Below are 22,010 nucleotides of genomic sequence, written 5' to 3' on the forward strand. Positions count from 1 at the left end.
CTTGCTAGGCCAACTCTATCATAGGCCTATGCCTACAAGAAATGTGTGATTTAGCTGAAAAAGGGTTACAGTTTTATTTTTTAATTTTCAAATGGAAATGGATTGAGCAGAATATAGTCAGAGAATGTCTAAAAAGGGTTCTGATACAGTCCATTTTCTACACTTCATATCCCATCGACGCGCTCTTCCAAGTCTGGTACCACTTCCTCTCCACTTCCTGCTACAATTTATCGTCACATCCGCCAACTAAAAACAGTCTAGAACATTACGGTGCATTCGCGTGTTTTCCAGTGTGTAGTGATGTCACTACACGCCGCCCATGCCTTGTTGATTTGACTGTTCAATGATGACAGAGGGCTCTGTGTGTGGTGATTGTTCGAAAGATCACGAACATTTTAGGAGGCAGACATTTAAAAGCAAAGCTAATAATTATTAGGATCGTGCCCAGGTACGGTCTGGCCAGGGCTAGCCGTTAGCAACAGGTAAGCATAATTCATTTATGGCTCGGCATTTTAACCAGCTAACGTTACCGTTGTAGATTGGTTGGTTACGTGACCATGGTATTTGCAGTCTTTGCAGAATTGAAAAGAATAAAGACTTGCAGCGATCAGGCTGTGAATTGCTACTAGTAGGATGGTATCGTGTGGGTAGAGGTTTGTTATGAATTCGCGTTCAGGACCGTTGCATACTAGCGCATGCTTCTGCTACCACCCAAGACCAATAAGGCGCACTTAGGTCTGACATTTCACAAGTTATGCAGTACAGTTAGGTCTGTCATACATGTCATTAGAACTGCACACGTGTACATTTGTGTAGTTGTGTTTTGCTATTAATTACGACTCAGAGTTATCTACAAAGGACAATTCCCTGTGAACTGAATACCCATGTTGTGTTTTTCACCATATTTCATCATTATTTTAGACTAGTTATATTTGCTTCTACAGTTACTTATTTTGAGCATTACAGGGACCTCGCTTAGACTAATAGTGTTATATAACAATGCAAATACAGTCACATTTAGCAGAAATCCAATTACATGGCGTAGGTGAAGTGAAGCCTTCTGGGAGTTGATTATGTGGTGCAACGCACCTTATATTTCATTTCCCTCAAGTTAAGTGTATTCGACGTCGTTCTAGAAGCTGTCAGGTCATCTTGATATCATCTGGCTGTTTTTTTAATATATATATATATATATATATGTGTGTGTGTGTGTTTGTTTACATTAGTTTACCATTTTATTTGACACAAAAAAGGTGTTATTACAACAGACCTACTGATATGAGAACTTGAAAAAAATCTTTTTGACAAATAAAAAGTTCCACTTTTGGCCTATTTCTCCTTGTAAGAGAGTTCACTCTAATAAAACTACCAGTGTGTGATCAGGCAGTTTTTACTTTTTACTATCTTTAGAGACGCTAATGGCAGATAATTCCCAACTTCCAGGGCAGAACTGAAGGTGCTCCAACCCAGTGGACAGTGGCTACCTTCAGCTGGCATCGAATCCAGGTGGCGGTGGTGGGGGCTCAGGGCAATGCTGTGCTGGGGGAACGCCTCCTATGGCCAGCTGGGTCTGGGTGGCATTGAGGAGGAGATAGTGGTTGAGCCACGCGGCTGCGACTTCTTTGCGGGCAAGCGGTTGTGCGGCGTGGGCTGTGGTCGCCGACACACGTCCTTCCTGCTGGACGACGGCACGGTGTACACCTGCGGCTGCAATGACCTCGGTCAGCTGGGTCACGAGAAGCCCCGCAAGAAACCAGGTTGGAGTCTGCATTGACAGAAGGGACTCGATGTTCATATGCCCATAGGAATAAATGCAGTGTAACCCCAAATGTCCCCTTTCCACAACTGTAAATGAGCTAAAGCAGTATGTGGAAAATGTCTTTAATCCAATATGAAATGATGCTGTTCACCATGGCTGTTCTCCTATTGCAGCCTGTGTCTGAAGAAGGAATATTTATATAATTTGTAGTAAGTGTGGTAACTACATAAGTTAACAAGGCTGAAGAGAAACATATTAGCTATTGAGTTTTACTCATGTTGTGTTTTCCCATACATATTGTCAAGGACTGCTATTGGGCAGCAGCCTTCTCGGGTGCTGATGGGGATCTCATTCTTCCAGAACAGGTTGTGGCCCTAGATGCTCAGATCATTGTGGTCATATCATGCGGGGAGGCCCACACTCTCGCCCTCAACGACAAGGGACAGGTCTTTGCCTGGGGACTGGCATCTGACGGCCAACTGGGCTTTGTCAACTCTGAAGAATGTGTCCGTGTGCCAAGGTAGGGAGGTCATATTCCACATTGGTTGTCTGGAAGGAAACACCTTCTGCTGGGATTTATGTCAGATTTCTGGAAAGCTCCTGAAAAGCACCTCTTAGTATAGACAGTTTGCTTAGTTTGCCAAACAGGGGTTACATGATAAATCACTAAAAGCATGTGCATCATGTGTGTCATCAATGATATAATATAGGCTAATAAAATATATCTGTTAGCAGTGTTATGATAACTGCTCTGATTCTTGGCTGATAGGCCATATTCATTAGGTACAACAAACAAACAAAAAACAAAACAAAGCAAACAAAAGTGGATACAAGATAACCATGTTGCACTCTCTCGTTAGTGTTGGGTCATACTAACTAAGCTAACAGGGAAGGAGTCTTTATCTAGATGTGTAACAGTTTTTTTTTTCAAGAACTATTTTAAAAGGAAGCTTTGCTTCCAGTAAAGTCTTGATTTGCTTGCCTTGATCATGACCCATGTCTCGGTCCATTTCCTGTAGTCACGTGGCTGTTGGGATGAATGGACCAATGGTTGGATTTAGTGGATGTTTGATATAATCTCTTTTCCATTTCCTTCAGAAACATCAAGAGTTTATCGGATGTCTGCATCACACAGGTGGCATGTGGATATCGTCATTCTCTCGCTCTTGCCAAAGGTAGGTATCCTTGAGTATACTTGACACCCTAGCCAATTATCTCTTGTCCTTTTATTCACAGATTATAGATTTTTCATTCATGTGATTTGTATGCATTAACATTCCATACATTCAAGGACTGTATGTATATGTGTGTCTGTGGGAATGTTTGTCAATCTATTCAGAAGAGTATTTGTGAGGTCAGGCATTGATATTTGGCCTGGCTCGCAACCTCTGTTCTAGTTCACCCCAAAGGTGTTTTGATGGTGTAGAGACCAGTAATAATGACAGATGTCCAGGCGCGCGGGAACCTATTTTTGACCAGGGGTGCTGAATAACAAAAATAATGGATGTCCAACGATTTCTCCCCCCCCCCCCCGGACATGTTTAGGAGTTTGACTGCTAAATACGTCATTTTAGTGCGGTGTGCGGGTGATAGCGAGAAGTTTTAGAAAAGTCCTGGGCAGCCACAAATTACAATGTTCCGCGACAGCACTCCGAGTCCACTGCGCCCACCCTAACCCCACAGAAGCGCACTTGACATCGTTAGCCTATTTCAGGCTATAGCTAAGGAAAATTACTTTTCTGATCGTCAAAACCACACCAAAGATGTTAGGCTTTAAATATAGGCTAATAATCAGGCTGCAATGATCTCGCAAATAATTTCTGAATAGCCTAAAGTGTGTCTCCTCAGCAAGTATGTGTCCTAATAATTTCTATCTTAGCGACTAGGATAGTGAAATGATTTCACTAGCTATGCATTTATTATTTTTGCAAAACTGTAAAACACAATTAAAGTTTCTTTCAGCTTATCCATGGTTTTTTTGAACGTGTAAATCGCATAGAATATGTAGGCCTATATCAACCGTAGGCTGCCTACACACTTCGCTATCACATAGATGAAACCACGCTACGGTTCTTACAGTAACTGACTCCCGTTCACGTTGATCTCTATAACTGTTAATTTTTAGTAGCCTATATTCGAACCTATCCATAACCCTTTTTTGCTATTTGACTCATCATTTCACATACAAAAATATAAATAATGTCAGACAGCGAATTAGTAATTATTTAAAAATATATATATAATATTTTTTAAAAATCTATCTCCTGCCAGCAGGGGGTGCTGCAGCACCCTCAGCACCCCCCTTCCCGCGCCCTTGCAAATGTCCCAATACTTTTGTCTATATATAGTGTAGATAGGTGTCTTAGGGCTTTTTAGAGTTACGCGTGCTGATGGCATTGGGTAACTATAAATCAGGTGGTGCGGACCTTGGCAGACCTGTAGCGCTTTGACAGGGGGCAACATTTGGAACAGGTGGTGACCGAGATGTGATGAGTCATTAATGATGCTCGTACTGTAGCTTTGCTGATGTAGCTAAAGGGGAGGTGGCGATATCACTATGACCACAAGCACTGTATGTCTCACTCTTGTGAGTGTGATTATATCTCAAGAATGCCTGGAACGCTTTATCTTAAGCATGCTTTGAGGCATGTTCTTCAAATTTGGTATGAACATTCACTTGGACTAAAAGTGGACTAAAAACTGGTTAGATTTTACAGGTCAGACAGGTCACAAATTTGACTCAAATTAATTTTATTTACATAATCTCAATAGTATATCAAAAGCTTGGTCATCACCTTACAAACTGTAACAATTCCATCAGAACAAATGAAAGCAGTCATTTCCCATATCTTAAAAACTTTCACATATCATCACATTCACTGTCCTCTGTATTACTCAGTTAAAATACTCTTTCTTAGAATACAGCATGATTCTGATCGCAAACTATTCTATGGAATCATACATGTCAAGGCTGACACCTCACAATACACCTAGAACATACTTCAAGCTTTTTATTACATTTCTAACCAACTCTATATATTACATGCCTCGCCACACAAATGTACTGTATGTCGACAAAAAAATCCTGGCTACACAGACACATACCACTGCAACGCGGTAATTCTGGCTTAGTTTTGCGGGAAGACAGGATGACATCTTTGTGTTTCTTCTGTCCATTGTTGTCCATGTTAGGAATAAGACTCCTGTTCTAATGCTCAAGCCCTGTGCTTCTGTGCCCCTCTCCCCAGGAGGCCAGGTCTTCTCCTGGGGCCAGAACAAGTACGGGCAGCTGGGCCTGGGAATGGTGGGGGCGTCCGTCTCGTCCCCCCAGGTCATCCAGTCCCTGCTGGGGATCCCCTTCTCCCAGATTGCTGCAGGAGGGGCGCATAGTTTCGCCCTCACATTCTCAGGGGGCGTATTCGGATGGGGCCGCAACAAGTTCGGGCAACTCGGACTGAATGACAGTAATGGTGAGAGGGATAGGTCATGCAGACTCCACTGGCCAGATGGATACAAACTACGTAACTCATAGTGGTGTTTTTATTTGGGTTTATGTCCACATGACAATGAAAAATGAAAATGAATATAAAAACCATGAGTAGAATTGAAGAGCTGGGTAGTTGAAGAACTTTACTGTATTTTCTGTTGTTGTTATTGGAATTGGTGCAGTTATTATGTGAATGATAATATGAATTAAATGTTTGAGTCACAAGCAGCGCATTGGTCTGGTAGAATGCCATTCTCTTCATAGTTACTCTTTCCTCCTCCCTGTGTGCCCTCCTTTCAGACCGGTATTTTCCAGTTCTCTTAAAGACACTGCGGTCCCAGAGAGTTGTGTACATCTGCTGTGGAGAGGACCACACTGCCGCACTTACAAAGGTGACCCCCTCCGCTGTCTCTCTCTCTCTCTGTCACACATACACACACAGACCATCATCTGCTCACACACAAACACACACCTTCCTTCCCTAAGTGGCTGTCCTGTGTTGATTCACTGGCTTTGTGTATGTGATGTTTTTGAAGGAGGGAGGAGTGTTCACGTTTGGAGCAGGAGGGTATGGGCAGCTAGGCCACAACAGCACTAACCACGAGATCAATCCCCGCAAGGTGTTCGAGCTCATGGGAAACATAGTCACTCAAATCGCCTGTGGCAGGTTAGCAAAGAATATACCATTTTCCGTTTCTTAATGTACCTGTTTTTTTTCCCCTTTTTTCCCAGTTAAAGCTTAGGGTTTGAATATCAGTGTATTTCTTGTGCATTGCATGAATGTAGAAGAATGGCAACAGACAGTCATTTCTTACTTATTCATCTGATACTTTTATCCAAAGCGACTTACATGTGTTATATGTTACATGTTATTATGTAAAATTAACATAAACACATATGTTAATTACTACAAGGCTTAGTGCCCCCAGAGCAACTTGGGAAACACTGAAGCGGTGCTGCTTGGCCAGTTCATTAACACAGGCACTACCAACAAGTGATGGGCAAATCCAGCTTTGGTGAACCATTGAAAGACAGCAATGTGGAGCTAGCGACACTAATGAAACATGTTGATTTTTCAACATAAAAGTCCTTACCCAAACCAGTATATGTAACCAAAAATACTGGTTTAATTAAGGACTTTTATGTTGAAAAATGTATGTGTAGCGGCAATCTTTTTTTTTTCAGCTAGTGTCACTAGCTTCACACTGCAGTGGTTCAGTGGTTCACAAAAGCAAAATTTGCCCATCACTACACCAACTACTGTCACTGGTTAAGAGAGAGTTCACTGTAAAGATTAAACCTAGTACTATAGCTAAGGATAATTCATAGAAAAGATGATACACCAAACATGTTCACTCCTCTCCCAAGGTTTCGCACAGAGATGCACTCCCATTTAATGAGACCCATTACTTTAACATTACTGGGGGAGTGAGTGAGGATGCAAAAAAGTTATCTAACCCAGATTTTTTTTGTATTATGACTTAAATGGGGTTCATATGAGAAAGAGGTATTATGGGGGTTGTTTGAATGATGAAAGTCTTAAAATCTAGAGTAGCAGGTGTAGATGTAATGGAGTTAAATCTTTAATTAGATTTGACTGAGGTGTGGTACTGTATGTACTGAGGTGGCGTATCTGTGTGTATGTTTTATGTGAAGGCAGCACACACTCGCCTTCATCTCCACCTCAGGGAAGATCAACTCCTTCGGGCTGGGCGGCAATGGCCAGCTGGGCACACGCTCCACCTGCAACAGGAAGAGCCCCGCACTGGTCAAGGGCCCCTGGAGGGCCCTCAACAGCTCGGAGCCGGACGACATGCCCTCCGGTTAGGTTGGCTTTAGGTCCATAATGGGACACAGACAGACAGACACACACACTCTCTCACACACACACACACACACACACACACACACACACACACACACATAAAGTAAGTTGAACTTTAGACCTGAGTGGGTATTGTCTTGCTGACCAACCACACACACACACACACACACACACACACACACACACACACACACACACACACACACACACACATAAAGTAAGTTGAACTTTAGACCTGAGTGGGTATTGTCTTGCTGACCAACAACACACACACACACACACATATCACATGCCAGTAATTCCAAACTGACATAGCTATCTCATAGTATGTTGATATGTTATGGTCCTCTTGAACGTCACCAGTAGGACACGCCCAACCACACCGCCTTTGAATTGCTTTAGTCATGAAGACCTTTAAAATCCATAGAACACAATGCGCAGGAGATCCTGGTCCTCATGGTGTGCTCTCCCTTATTTCAGACTCCGAGCAGGGCTACTACATGAGGCGAATCTTTGCCGGAGGGGACCAGAGTTTTGCCCACTTTAGTACAGACCAGGTGCGTCCCTGGTGGAGAGCGCATGACAATCAGGTGAAAGGATGAATTAACTCCACACCCAATGAGCTCCCCTCTCCGGCCCACAGCTGTCCAATGCAGAGGTGTAAAAGTCTGACTTTAGATAGTAAAAGTCCTACCAGGTATTGCTTCTACCTGTGAATGTTTTACAGGTGATATGAACTAATTAGCAAATCTACCTGCCTGAGGAGTTGTGCTAATTAGAATCAGCTAACTCAATGAATGGTTGGAAGAAATATGTGGTAGGACTTTTACTTTCTGAAGTTGGACTTTTACACCTCTGGTCTAGTGTTAATGTGTGTGTGTGTGTGTGTGTGTGTGTGTGTGTGTGTGTGTTTGTGTGTTTGTGTGTGTGTGTGTGTGTGTGTGTGTGTGGATATAACAGACCTCCTCTCCTCTCTCCTCTCCTCTAGAATGAACTAGCCCCTGACGATTTCCGAGTGCCTGATCCTCGAGGTCACATCCACACGCTGAATGCTGACCTCATTCAGAAGTGGCTGAGTCATGCCCATGGACGACTGCCGCCCGAAATCTCAAAGTAAGTCAGCGTCTGTGGTAGGGGTTTCATCTGCTGTAGGCAGCAGTCAACTAGTCATGGACAAAATGGCTAAAGGCTAAGCAAGCTAGCAAGCTAGACATTTTATCTATGGAAGTACATGAAGACCTGTTCTACAGTGACTAATGTACTGTGAGTTGTGTACAGCTCTATTAAAGTACTGTAAGAACATTTCTACTACGGATAACCATCTTAAAATGCTGCCAACAGCTAGCACTAGCGGTAATATTATCACCAGCACTAGGGATGTAACGATTACCGGTATAATGATAAACCGTGATAAAAATGTTGACGATAACAATGACCGTTTTCTTTTGAAATATCATAATTATCACGGTTGATTATCACGGTGTTGAAACCGTGTGTTTAATCCTTCCCAGCTTCATCCGAGCCTGCTTTTGACATACAGTAGGCCTGGTACAATGAAGCAAAATTGGTACCCTACTTATTCTGTTGTCTAATTGATGGTTTTAACTGCGAATTGGATTACACCTGATTTTAAAAGGCGGAACATTTTCACCGCAAAACTTGCACTGTATCATTTGCACTGTGCGTCTTTTTATGTTTGCGTGCACATTAAATCCATTCCACTCACGTTATCAGAAGAACACAGTAGCCTAAAGTTTTATTTCGAACACTTACTTTGGTCTCACTCAGGGTAGGAATTTCACGGCGGCCACGTTTTTGCCCCTTGCGTTGGCCGTGATGTCCCTGAATGAATTTCTTTTAGCAGTGGAGAAAGTGACAGCGCAGGAAAGAAAGTGCGTCTAAATTCACCTATTCTTCTCAGTTGAACTACTCGCGAAGTAGCCTACTCATCACACAGACATCACAAGTATCACATGAAAGAGCTTTTTCTCAGCTTTTAAACGATGTTAGCCGCGAATTGCTGTGGTGAACGGTTCGCGAGAAACGTAAATAATATAATTAAATTTAATCATAAATTCTACTGAAGGTTTTCGTCCATCTCCCTACCCATTCCTCTCGGTGCAATACTTCACGAACCTTTCGTTTAACACATGACAAACCATATATCAGAATAAACAGCAGACCTTACCGAACATAAAGGTGTAAAGCAGTCCCCTGTACAGTTAGCCGTTCCAGAGTAATCCACTTTTGAATTTGCAGTACATTTCGACATGCATGGATGTCTCCAAATTTGGGCTTTAAGTTTTACAATGTGTTTAAATTGTTCCACATGATTTCATAACGGCCAAATACAAAATAAATGTTACAAATATCGCCTATATATCGGTAAATCAGACAGCTGACTAAGAGTTTGTGAAAGTAGATCACAAAATGCTAAGCATGCATCTAGGCTATTTGAGTTTCTTAAAGCTGAACTGTGCTTAAATTGTTCAATACATGATTTCATAACAGGCCAAATATAAAATAAATGTTAAATATAGCCTAGATATCTGTAAATATTAGATGTTCAGATTATTTGCAGTTCTATATAATATGTCATGTTTCATGTTTTTGTAATGTTTCATACAGTGATGCAGGTCTACTGCAGTGAATAGGCTATACAACTTTGATATTTTTTATAGCCTATGTGGCCTTTGTGCCCTCCACCAAATATGCCCAACTGAAGGCCAAGTGGCCTTGCCCCCAGAATGGTGAAATTCCAAGCCTGGTCTCACTCATTGGATCCAAATAACAGTAATAGCAACCTCCATTTCATGGCTCCAGTCATGGTAGGGTAAGTTAAGCGATAAGCACATAGCCAATTAAACATGAAAAACTGAACGGGACACTTTTTGAAACTATTTCAGCGTGTGTAGGCCTATCAGTGCTTGTGCAGTGCATATTGAACACACTTTTAAAAATACCGTGATAATACCGAAAACCGTGATAATTTTGGTCACTATAACCGTGAGGTTAAATTTTCATACCGTTACATCCCTAACCAGCACTGTCCGGTATGTGAAGAATAGTCAACTAGTCGACAACTATTATGAAAAACTATAATAGTCAACAAGTAAAAATCAGTAGTCATGAAACCCCTAGTATGTAACTGGCTGGTGAGCCATGGTGATACAGAACTGTACACTCGGGTAAAACTTTAGGATTGCAAGAGCCATAGAGTTCCAGTGTGGAATTTGCCATGAAATTGTTAAGACAGAGTGATGTCTTGTGTCGTCTAAGTCATTCCCAAAGTTGCTTCATGAAACCTCTTCTGAAATCTCTGTGGTATCTGTCAGAAATCTACACTACAAACAAAGTAAATAAAGCCAAGAGTTTGAAGTGCCTTTGCCTTATGAGAATCAAGAGATCATTCTCACTAATTGTCTTTTTGGTGTTCCTCATAGTGAGATTGATGTTGTGTTCTCCTCAGCGAGTTGCCTCAATGGGAGCTTCTTGTCAACAAGGTGATGTATAATTCTGCCATTTATTCATTGTAAATCACGTCTTGTACTGAAGGGATCCAGGAACTAAAGGCTGAAAAAGCATGGTCTCATGGGACAGCCTTGCACCTGGCTGGTCTGTTGGTGGGGATGCTAGTCATGCTAGTTTTGTACTATTTGATCAGTGTGGCGTAACCGTAAGCAATATGCATATTGCTGGAACTAAGGAGATCATTCCAAAGCTTCAGAATTGCAACTTTCTCTAGTAGCCATCATATTACTTAGACGACTGTGAGTTTTTCATTTTCCTGACCAGTCTGTTAACTAGAGTGGTGTGTTGATTTGTGTTCACAGTCACCCAGACCACTACAACACCAGCAGCAAGTGCTCAGGGGTGGATATGAACACTGCTCGCATACTTTTGCACAGAGTGATCCAACCAGACTATCCACAGATCTCACAGTTGGTGAGTTGTTGTGTTAGTAGTTCATAGTTAGTAAGTCAATAAAGTATCTATCTATCTATCTATCTATCTAGTGTATGAGAAAGGAACATTTTGTCTGTATAAATCAAACCTGCAGTTTCTCAAATATATATCATACAATGACAATATGTGACTTCCTCATACACAACAACAGACTTGACCTTGACCTTGTAGTAAATAAATGAACAGGCACCTCTCAGTCCTACAGTATGTAATTGCAATCCTTCTAAGATGAACAGGTTCTTCTTCCCATAGCCAACATAGCTTCAGTACACTTAATGTTTGCAAAGACTTGCTAATGCTCTCATTTTTGCATCAGGCTATTGTGAGTTTTGGACTGTTGCTTTTGCACTGAGTTGTCTGATAATCAGTGGGTGCTGGATGTCTGTCCCCACCTCCAGGTGTGTGTGAGTCTGGAGAAGAGCCTGCTCCCCAGACTCACGTCCTCTCCCCCAGACATCGAGACCCTGCGTCTGTACCTCACGCTGCCCGAGTGCCCACTGCTCCACAACCCCAGCAACTACACCTCGCTCACCATTCCCCTGGCCAGTGCCACTGTCGGCCTGAAGGAGGCCGCCCACACGGTTCTCTGTGAGTGTCCCTTCCTTGCCCCCCCCCCCCGAAGTCAAGAGCAATATTAAAGCTATAATATAATAGTCTGCCCATCCATCTGTGTGAGGATCAGTGGTTATTAGGAACATTAATGACCCCCTGCCTTTTCTTCTACGGCCAACGGAGTCTAGGCATGCTTGTCTGATGCCGGCCGCTGGCATTCTTTCTTCCCTCCTGCAGGTAACTGGTGGTCGCGGCTGGAGCCCCCCATGTTCCAACGCAGGGTGGAGCTCTATAAGGAGGTGGTGCTGTACCTGCTGCGCATGCAGAAGGTGGGGGTGCCACCGTCCGAGCTGAAGATGCTCACCTGCTTCCTGCACCATTCGCTCAAGCTCCTAGGCCTTCTGCACGCCGTGAGTACCTCAGCTCAGAGCTGCAGTCAGACATGCCATTCACAGCTTCTCATTGATCTGCTTGCAACTAACAGGCTCATTAAAAACCGTTTGCAGGTAACAAACTCGTAACTGTAAAAAAAAATGTTCGCATTGTTTACACTCAACGCATTGGTCATTGCGAACGCCAGTTGTGACTTCACAGGAATGCCAAAGCCCTTTATACTTGTGCATGGCGGTCGCAACACTAGTTGCAGACTTCTCCTGAACACAGGTGTTGCCTCTGTGGAAAGGCTATCGCTACCAACTTCACACCGTAGAAGAAGAAAAGTAAATAATACCAGATCTGTCAGTAGCATTGGCGTCAATGGCAGTAGCGACTGAGATAATAAAACTAAAGTAGCCTAGGCCTATCTTTGATGATACTTCAGACTTCGGTTAGAGGGCACAACCGTCTCGCATAGTTTCCAATGTGTGTGCAGCTATCTGGCTAGCGCGGAGGGATGAGTTTGGGCCATTTCCTAAAGGGGAAAGAGATTTTCAGGTCTTTGGTTGAAAATACATCTCTTCATTACTTTTTGCTGGATTATTGCAATGTCTCTGGTTCCTAGTTATTTTCTCTTAATTCCCAGTGTTGCAACTCCTGCTGTTAACTTTGTTAGCCTAACTTCTCCAGCTGACTATAAAACTTCAAACTGACTGTTCAAACTTATTAGCTCCAATTCTACCACAACCCACTAAGGCAATATGATCCATTTTTTCACAAGAATGTATCTTTATTATTTTACTAGGCCTACCTACTTTCATTCTTTCATTCATGTTATGTGAGATAATAGCCTTTTAAGTTTATTTAAGATGTGGGCTATATGACATGCTGACATGTCAGCCTGCTATGGTCTGATGTTGTCCTGTGATCATTTATGAATGAACTTAGAAAATGTGGTTGATGCCTGTAGAGCAGTGGTTCTCAAAATGTGGGGCGGGCCCCACTAGTGGGGAATAGAGACATGATGGGTGGGGCACGAGGAACAGGAGGAAATTAGTATGAATTAAAATAACATCTGATCCAGCGGACCGAGACAAGTCAATGTAACATGGAACAAAAATGCAAAAGAAAAACAAAAACAATTTAATGTTACCATTTTGACGGGGTGATGGGGTCAGGTGGAGCTTGAAAATTCCCCACTTCCAAAGTGGGGAATGACAGAAAAAGTTTGAGAACTACTGCTTTAGAGGCACACCTGCTCCCTGATCTTGCCTTCTAGCTCATCTGTCCTGCTTTCAATCTAGACACTACCGCATTCGCGACCTTTGCGAAATTCGCTGTGCGCCAGAGGGATCAACGTCATTTTGACATCAAACTGGCGCGCTCAAGACACAGGGAACACCGACTGAAAATAGGCCTTAAGGCATCATGTCCTGCAGACATGTTTTCAAAAATGTTGCTTGTGGTACAGCTCTCAAGTCATGATTTGTCACAGGTCAACGAGACAGCTGGACAAATCATCCAGTACGACAAGTTCTACATCCACGAACTGGACGAGCTCATCGACATCCGAAACGACTACATCAACTGGATCCAGCAACAAGTCTACTCCTCTGTGAGTTTTCAATATGACAGCTATTAAGTCATCAAGTCATTAAGCCTGCACTAACCATTTACCATGTTGGACAGCTGTTATTTACATGAAATTAGATACAGGTGGTGATTGTTAACGCAGAACACAGAAGTTACTGTACATATCAGTCTTTACAAGCCTATGTGGAAAAAAGATACCATAGATTTCAGATTCCTTCTTTAGATTTTCCTTTTATCCAAACCAAATAATCTCAAAGTGATGGAAAATGTCACCCACAAAATGACAATTTGACAAAAATCTTGCAACGCAAACTTGTTTGCCTAAGGCAAATCACACTGTGGTAAAATGAAATCAAATATGTATGAGTTGTACATTTGAAGGAGACAAATAGCATGATCTGCTCACTGCAAACATGCTCCTGCTTCCCTGTGTGCCTACAGCATGGAGACAGCTTCCCCGTGACAATGTGCAAATACCCATTTGTGTTTGACGCTCAGGCAAAGACCACACTCTTGCAGACAGACGCTGTCATCCAAATGCAGGTGGGCCTCCTCCGTCTGAGTGCTGTCAGCTCCATACCTGCAGCAGTCTGAATATATATAATCATGGACACACACACACACACACACACACACTCACACACTCACACACGTACATGTCTCAAAGCACTAATTATCATATGCATAGAAAGAAAAGAGAACACCTCGTGAAACCATGGGTTTGGCTGTCTCTGTGTGGGTGTTCTTTTTTGTGTGCTTGCGCGTGTGTGTGCATGTGTGTCATTTGCTTATCTATTATGTTTGTGTGTGTGTGTGAATGCCTGTGTGAATGCCTGTGTGAATGCCTGTGTGAATGCCTGTGTGAATGTGTGTGTGTGTGTGTGTAGATAGCCGTAGACCAGGCTCAGCGGCAGAACTTCAGCTCGCTCTTCCTCCCCGTGGTGGAGTCGGTGAACCCCTGTCTCATCCTCATCGTGCGGCGCGAGAACATCGTGGGCGACACCATGGAGGTTTTGCGCAAGTCCAAAAACGTGGACTACAAAAAGCCCCTCAAGGTGACTCCTCTGGTCTCATGCACTTTAGAACAAAGAACGCAAATTTGAACCTCATTCATATTTTTTTTTGTTTGTCATTGAGAGACAATATTTGTGTCATCCGTGTAAGACAAGGCTATCTTCAATGTGTGTTTGTTTGTGTTTTTGTGTGTTTGCATGTGTTTTTGTGTGTGTGCGTGCATGTGTGTTTGTGTGTGTATGTGTATGTGTGCATCTGCATTTGTGTGTGTTTGTGTGTGTGCGTGTGCGTGTGCGTGTGCGCGTGCGCGTGTGTGTGTGTGTGCGTGCGCTGCAGGTTATCTTTGTAGGGGAGGAGGCGGTGGATGCTGGAGGTGTGAGGAAGGAGTTCTTCCTCCTCATCATGAGGGAGCTGCTTGACCCCAGGTACGGAATGTTCCGCTACCACGAGGAATCCCGCCTCATCTGGTTTGCCAACAAGGTGAGCTACAGAAATCTTACTCTTAAGGATGCAAGCGTGTGTGTATGCATTGAATGCATGCTATGCAATGCGTTCACACTGTTTGAATGTGTCTTGTGCAAGAGTCAGAATACCATATTTTAGTGAAGCCTTTGAAAAAAAAAAATGGTGAGCTGGCTGCTAAACATGTCTCCAAATTGTGTTTCCCTTAAACATTGCGTAGATTTTTTGAGCTTTCGAACAGGTTGTGCAGTCTCCACATTTTATAGCCCTGTAAAGTTCCCTCAGGGAATCTTGAGATCTTGAATGGCTCATAAATTACTTTCCTTAATGACACCTGTATGAATCATAGCCTGTCCACATCATAATGACATCATAATAACACTGTCAAAATACCATGGACTTGGCCAGGGTTGTTGGTTTCAATAGCGGCTGTGTTTCAGACGTTTGAGGACATCGACCTGTTCCACCTGATTGGGGCTATCTGTGGCCTGGCAATTTATAACCTGACCATCGTGGAGCTGAACTTCCCCCTGGTGCTCTACAAGAAGCTCCTTCAGAGGGCCCCCACCCTGGACGACCTGAAGGAGATGATGCCCGACGTGGGCAGGTGTGTTCTTCATCCACTCAACTTCTCCTCTAGCCTGGCTGACACCAGACCGTCTCTCAAAAGACAATTAGCCCATTTCACAGTGTCCAGGTGTCCGACCTCGTTGATGTTAATGATTGGTCTAGAAATTGCTCTAGAAATCTTTGGTTCACTTCCGATTTTCAAGAGGTGAACCAGCAGTGGCACTTAAACCTGTTACCAAATGCTTTCCAAAGAACAACAAACAAACGAAGGTTTTACGTGCAGTTGTTTACTTCGTCCCTGTTTTTGAAAACACAGCCATTTGCCGTTCCAACTGCCCTCCTCTGTCATAAACCCACCCCATACCAGATAAATCTTCTGATTGGTTCCTGGGTGTTTGGGGGATTTGGAAGTCGACTCCATTGGGAGAATTGCCAGACGGGCTTGCGGAACAAATTCAAATGTGCTAGCAGGTTGGCCTGGGTTCACCCAGACTCCCTATCCTCAGTCCTCCTCTCTCTTTCCTCAGCACTGCCATTCTTTGATTACATTTTGTGATTTGATTTGTAATCACCTCATTGAAGCTCTGGTGCCCTGTTCTGTGTTGTTGAGCAATGAGAGATCTTTCTGAAGCCATAATTAAACTCAGCCCTAGTTGGCCCCATGAACCGTGTAGTTAAAGGAGAAATCCTGCAATTTTTCATAGAGATCTCTGTTTCTTGAGGTCACTGAGTACTGTCAGTATGGAAAAAAAACCTCAAACATTTGGTAAAGCAGTCAGGCAGCTACAGCGCCTCACTCTAGGGTCATAAACATGGGGCTCATGAACATGCCCCCAGAGTGTAGCACTGTAACTGCCTAGAAGCTCTAACTGTTTGAGCTAGGCAACTCAAGCTAGGTAAAACCGATTGTTGTTTTTTTTGAGGGGGTGGGGGGGTTGTACCAACAGTACTCAAGACCACAAGAAACAGAGATCTAAATGAAAAATTGCTGGATTTCTCCTTTAAGACTATTCAGTTAAACAAGGCATATGCACTTCGCCCTGCGTTCATTGGCCTGAGAGAAGTAGGAAGTGACCGTCTTGTGCCTCTCCCTCAGGAGTCTGCAGCAGCTGCTGGATTACACCGAGGACGACATCGAAGACACCTTCTGTCTCAACTTCACAGTAAGAACAATGCTGCATCTCTGAATTACACCTTGGAGGAGCCCGGCGTTTTAGCATTAGAATGTGGAACTGCTACTACCGCTGCCCAGCGAGTGACTGCTGTTTTCAGGAGATATGCTTTCATTTCAGGTCACAGAGGACAACTATGGAGCGACGGAGGTGTTGGAGTTAATCCCTAATGGGGCTGACATAAATGTGAAGAAGTCCAACAGGTACAAAACGAGGTCACAGCCATCTCCTAGAGTCTTCCTTATTTACAGGCTCAAATCCGTGAATAGGATATTCTGATGACGGAGTCCTTTCTCTGTATGTGTGGCATAGCCCCCCCCCCCCCACCGCCACCATCACATTGATTTGATGATGAATAATTCATTTTGACTTTGTCAGGCAGGAGTTTGTGAACGCGTATGTGGATTACATCTTCAACAAGTCTGTGGCGCCACTGTTTGAAGCCTTTGCTGCTGGATTCCACAAAGTGTGTGGTGGCAAAGTGCTGCTTCTCTTCCAGCCCAGCGAGCTTCAGGCCATGGTCATCGGGAACACTAACTACGACTGGAAAGAGCTAGAGAAGGTGATCTGACACACTCCTTTTTTTAAAGTATAAAGTATATTGGGGTTTTTGCCATTACTCAGATAAGACGGTGGCACCTCTAGTCTGGCACATTCAGGATGAACACCATCAGCTTGGGTTTCAGGGAGTCTCGTGATCACTGAGTGTTGCTCAGTCACGCCTGGCACTGCATATAAGGTTACAGTTGGCTGGATGGCCTTTCAGTGTTAGCTCTCACCCCCTTGTGGCGGATGTGTAGTACTGAGTACTAGGGTCAGACTGACATTCAATTCAGGTCGTGTAAGGTCCCCTGATTTCCTGTTGCTCAAATAATGTTATATAAAGCATTATCGGTATAAATATGTAAGTACATATTAGGATTATTTTTGTTAATACATATATGTGAGAGGGCCTAAATGCCAAATACAACAGCTTGGCATTCTTCTTAAGTTGGTGATTTTAATATTCACATTGACAATCCTACAGACATCTCTTCTAAAGAGCTCACTGTTTTATTTGATATGTTTAATCTTGTACAACATGTTAACAGCCCCACTCATATCAAAGGTCACACTCTGGATCTAGTTATCAGTAAGGGTATCTGTGTTTCTTCAATTAATGCTATAGACTTGGCACTATCTGATCATTTCTGTGTATTCTTTGATGGACAGGTCCCCCCAATTAGCCAAACTCAATTGAAAACTGTATCTAAGAGGTATATTAATGAGAATACCTGCAGTCTGTTTAAAGAAGCCATGGCTATTACACCATACATAACAACTCAGGGTGTGGAAGACCATCTAAGTCTGTTTAACGCCAATATTGTCAGGATATTTGACTCTGTAGCACCTACCAAACTTAAAAAAGTCCCCAGGAAATGTAAAGCACCATGGAGGTATACCACAGCAGTAGCGACTCAGAAAAGAGAATGTAGGAAAGCTGAGCGTAAATGGAGAAAGAGCAAGCTTCAGGTTGACAATAATATATTCAAAGACAAACTTCAATCTTACAACTATGAGTTAAGAAAAACTAGACAATGTTATTTCTCTAACATCATTAACAAGAACATTAACAACTCCCGTGCACTGTTTGCCACTGTTGATAAGTTAACAAATCCTTCAGTACATCTACCTCAAGAGTTTATGTCATCTGATAAATGTAGTGAGTTTGCTTCCTTCTTCCAAAACAAAAATATTAGAAAAAACATTAGCTCCACCTGCTTATGTAATGTCTTGGTTAAATCATCAAATACACATGTAGCCTCTTTATCTGAATTTACTACCATTGATAGCAAAACTCTTGGAAAAACAGTGATGCAGCTCAGCTCATCTACTTGCTGTCTTGACACCTTGCCCACAAACTTCTTTAAAAGCATCTTTGATTGTGTGGCATTTGAGCTTCTAAAGATTGTGAATGGCTCTCTTATTTCAGGCATTTTCCCAGCCTCTCTTAAAACTGCAGTTATCAAACCCCTCATAAAAAAAAGAAACCTTGATCCCTCTGTGCTTAACAACTACAGGCCCATCTCAAACCTCCCCTTTATAGGCAAAGTTATTGAGAAAGTTGTATTCAACCAAGTCAATAACTATTTAAATACAAATGGCATCTATGATCAACTACAATCAGGCTTTCGTCAACACCACAGTACCGAAACTGCACTTGTAAAGGTATTAAATGATATCCGCCTGAATACAGACTCAGGTAAAACAACTGTCCTGGTAATGTTAGACTTTAGTGCAGCTTTCGATACGGTTGATCATGTATTACTTCTCAACCGACTAGAATGCTGTGTAGGGCTTTCTGATACTGTCCTTAGATGGTTTAAGTCTTATTTAGATCAGAGAGAGTATTTTGTTTCTATTGGTACCTATGTATCTGAGAAACATAATATGCCATATGGGGTGCCACAGGGATCCATTCTTGGGCCACTCTTATTTAACTTGTACATGCTCCCCCTTGGTGAAATATTTCAAGAGTACAAGATTGCATATCATAGCTATGCAGACGACACGCAGGTCTACCTTGCATTGTCACCAAACGAACTGAGTCCTATTGACTCCTCATGTCTTTGCCTTGAAAAAGTAAATACCTGGATGCAGCAGAATTTTTTACAACTTAATCAGAGCAAAACTGAGATTATTTTATTTGGTAACAAAGAGGATAGAGCACAAATAGGTGCTTACTTAGAATCTAAAGCTCTTACAACTAGCACTCAAGTAAGAAATTTGGGAGTGATCTTAGATGGGGACCTGACAATGACTGATCACATCAAAAGCATGACTAAATCAGCATTCTGGCATCTCAGAAACATAGCTAAGATCAGAGATTTTGTTTCTAGACAGGATTTAGAAAAGCTTATTCATGCTTTCATATTCTGTAGGGTAGATTATTGTAATAGTCTCCTAACTGGCCTCCCCAAGAAGTCCATTAGACAGATTCAGTTAATTCAAAACGCTGCTGCTAGACTGTTAACCAAGACTAAAAAGAGAGATCATATTACACCCATTCTTAAATCTTTACATTGGCTCCCAGTTAATTTCAGAATTGATTTCAAGGTTCTACTCCTAGTTTATAAGTCACTAAATGGACTTGGCCCCAAATATTTTTCTGAAATGCTTCCCCAATATACACCTAGTAGAGAGCTTAGATCTACTGGAACCTGTCAATTAATAGTCCCCAGGGTTAAAACCAAACAAGGAGAAATGGCATTTAGCTATTATGCCACACAGCGCTGGAATCAGCTTCCAATAGATATCAGATTTTCCCCAACACTAGAATGTTTTAAAAAGAAACTAAAAACTGAACTTTTTCATTCTGCATTTATTGATTAGTTTTTAAGTTTATCTTTTATTTTTTGTTTATTTATTTCTATTTTACCTCCTATTCATTCAGTCTTATTTCCCCCTTGATCCATTTTATTATTTTATTGTATTAATTACTATTATTATTGCTGTTAATCTTTTATTTTTATTTTTGTTTCTTTTAAGCACATTGAATGACATTTTGTATGATAATGTGCTATATAAATAAACTTGAACTTGAACTTGAACTTAAGTTTTCAACACGCTTCCTATCTCTCTTTCTTTGTCTTTGTAGAATACAGAGTATAAAGGGGAGTACTGGGCCGATCATCCCACCATCAAGGCTTTCTGGGAAGTTTTTCACGAACTGCCTTTGGAGAAGAAGAAGCAATTTCTCTGTAAGTGTCACTTCCTTTGAATTATGAGTTTATTTTGTAAAATTTCATGCTTGCCTTTTCTCGTACAGATAGGGCACATGAGAATTTCCAGTCTTTTATTTAAGTATATTCACCATCGGCTGTGTGTTTGTGTGTGTTTGTGTGTCTGTCTGTGTGTCTGTGTCTGTGTCTGTGTCTGTGTCTGTGTGTGTGTGTCTGTATGTGTGTGTGTGTGTGTGTGTGTGTGCGCGTGTATGTCCGCGGTGTGCGTGTGTGTGTGTTTGTGTTTGTGTGTCTGTATGTGTGTGTGCGTGTGTGTGTGTGCGTGCATGCAGTGTTCCTCACAGGAAGTGACCGCATCCCCATCCTGGGCATGAGGAGCCTGAAGCTGGTGATCCAGCCCACGGGCGGGGGCGAGCAGTACCTGCCGGTGGCACACACCTGCTTCAACCTGCTGGACCTGCCCAAGTACAACAGCGCCGCCATGCTGCGCAGCAAACTGCTGGAGGCCATCGAGCACAACCAGGGCTTCAACCTGGCCTGAGTGACCCGCATGGGAGCCCCTCGTCCCCAGCCACCGAACACGGGGTCAGGCCCGGTATAGAGCCCCTAGACCCACTTTTTTTACCTCATGCAGTGTAGAGCCTAATTGGAGGGATGGAATGGTGGATGTAATAGATGGAAGACCACTGGACGTAATCTGCGGAACAAACAAACACTCTTGTTTTTTGTTTTTTTCTTTTATTGGGGAGTGATCAATTCGTTTCAAACCGTAGTCTGTCACTGGACAAGACTACAGCACTGTTCTGTGGATACATGACTGGGAACATATAGTCTTGCCTCTGTAAATGGAATTATGGAACCGCATCAAAGTTCTGTTAGGGTCTTCAGTATTATAGGTTGGCACAGTTGAATAGAGTGAATGCATACTGATCTTTTCACATCTTTTCACACTGATGTTACTTTTTGTTAGTTGTTGTGCATTAAGGAACCCAAAGCACCCACAAACGTAGCTAAGCATCCATTTCTGTGGCCCGTTTTTAAGCCGTTCATCTTGGTGTCATTTCATCATTTCAACACCAGTCGTCTCATTTGGGACATTCTTGATGAAGCCCTGCTTGTTCCACATAGTGTTAGGTCACATCAGACGTGTCGACCAATCAGAACGAGAAGACATCTCCAGAGTGTCGTGGTGGTGGATGGACACTAAACCAATTCACACAATTACACACGTCATGTCTGCTGGCCATATCATTCTCTGCATTCATGGAGCACATGCTGGCTTCACGAGAGAGAATCACAGCACTGACGAATGAGTGAAAGTGACTCCCACTGCAGTGGCCACATATCGTGTGCTCCCTAAAGCTGAGTTGTTGCATTTGGCTGTAAGCCTTAAGCTAGCTACAAATAAATACCTTTGCAGCCGTGTGGATTGTGTTGATTTTGCAGGTTATTGGCATGGTATACAATGCAAAATACTGAAATAGATAGTTTAGGTAAATCTTGGATGTAACTG

The 22,010-nt window shown here is 42.7% G+C and overlaps 1 protein-coding gene across 6 annotated transcripts; it reads left to right on the plus strand.

Moving 5' to 3' along the window:
- The first annotated feature begins 265 nt into the window (after positions 1-265).
- On the plus strand, positions 266-21,922 carry herc4 (HECT and RLD domain containing E3 ubiquitin protein ligase 4). Of its 6 annotated transcripts, none has more exons than XM_076285740.1 (24): positions 266-482; positions 1,411-1,757; positions 2,120-2,279; positions 2,858-2,934; positions 5,008-5,229; positions 5,547-5,638; positions 5,783-5,913; positions 6,903-7,069; positions 7,552-7,661; positions 8,060-8,184; positions 10,515-10,574; positions 10,905-11,016; positions 11,436-11,625; positions 11,827-11,999; positions 13,460-13,579; positions 13,999-14,100; positions 14,445-14,612; positions 14,908-15,051; positions 15,474-15,640; positions 16,700-16,766; positions 16,896-16,978; positions 17,154-17,337; positions 20,413-20,515; positions 20,830-21,922. In XM_076285740.1, exons 2-24 carry the CDS (start codon positions 1,532-1,534, stop codon positions 21,036-21,038), a joined length of 3,192 nt encoding a protein of 1,063 aa, XP_076141855.1. In that variant the 5' UTR covers positions 266-482; positions 1,411-1,531; the 3' UTR covers positions 21,039-21,922. The 6 variants fall into 6 exon arrangements, 5 of the variants coding, with proteins under 5 accessions (XP_076141855.1, XP_076141854.1, XP_076141856.1 ...); XM_076285739.1 differs by having other exon boundaries at positions 1,444-1,757; XM_076285741.1 differs by having other exon boundaries at positions 1,444-1,757; positions 7,552-7,628.
- The last annotated feature ends 88 nt before the right edge of the window (positions 21,923-22,010 follow it).

The sequence above is a fragment of the Alosa pseudoharengus genome, unplaced genomic scaffold (genome assembly GCF_046254945.1).
Source record: "Alosa pseudoharengus isolate Yale_2024_CS ecotype anadromous, Long Island Sound unplaced genomic scaffold, YU_APseudo_1.1 YU_APseudo_1.1_scf_15, whole genome shotgun sequence".
Lineage (NCBI taxonomy): Eukaryota > Metazoa > Chordata > Actinopteri > Clupeiformes > Clupeidae > Alosa > Alosa pseudoharengus.

What these genes read in the sequence shown, in the direction of transcription:
- herc4 (XM_076285740.1), top strand. Translation starts at nt 1,532, where the DNA reads ATGCTGTGCTGGGGGAACGCCTCCTATGGCCAGCTGGGTCTGGGTGGC. An exon ending in GAATGTGTCCGTGTGCCAAG is followed by an intron (nt 2,280 to 2,857) that starts GTAGGGAGGTCA and finishes CATTTCCTTCAG; the next exon opens with AAACATCAAGAGTTTATCGG. An exon ending in ACACTGCCGCACTTACAAAG is followed by an intron (nt 5,639 to 5,782) that starts GTGACCCCCTCC and finishes ATGTTTTTGAAG; the next exon opens with GAGGGAGGAGTGTTCACGTT.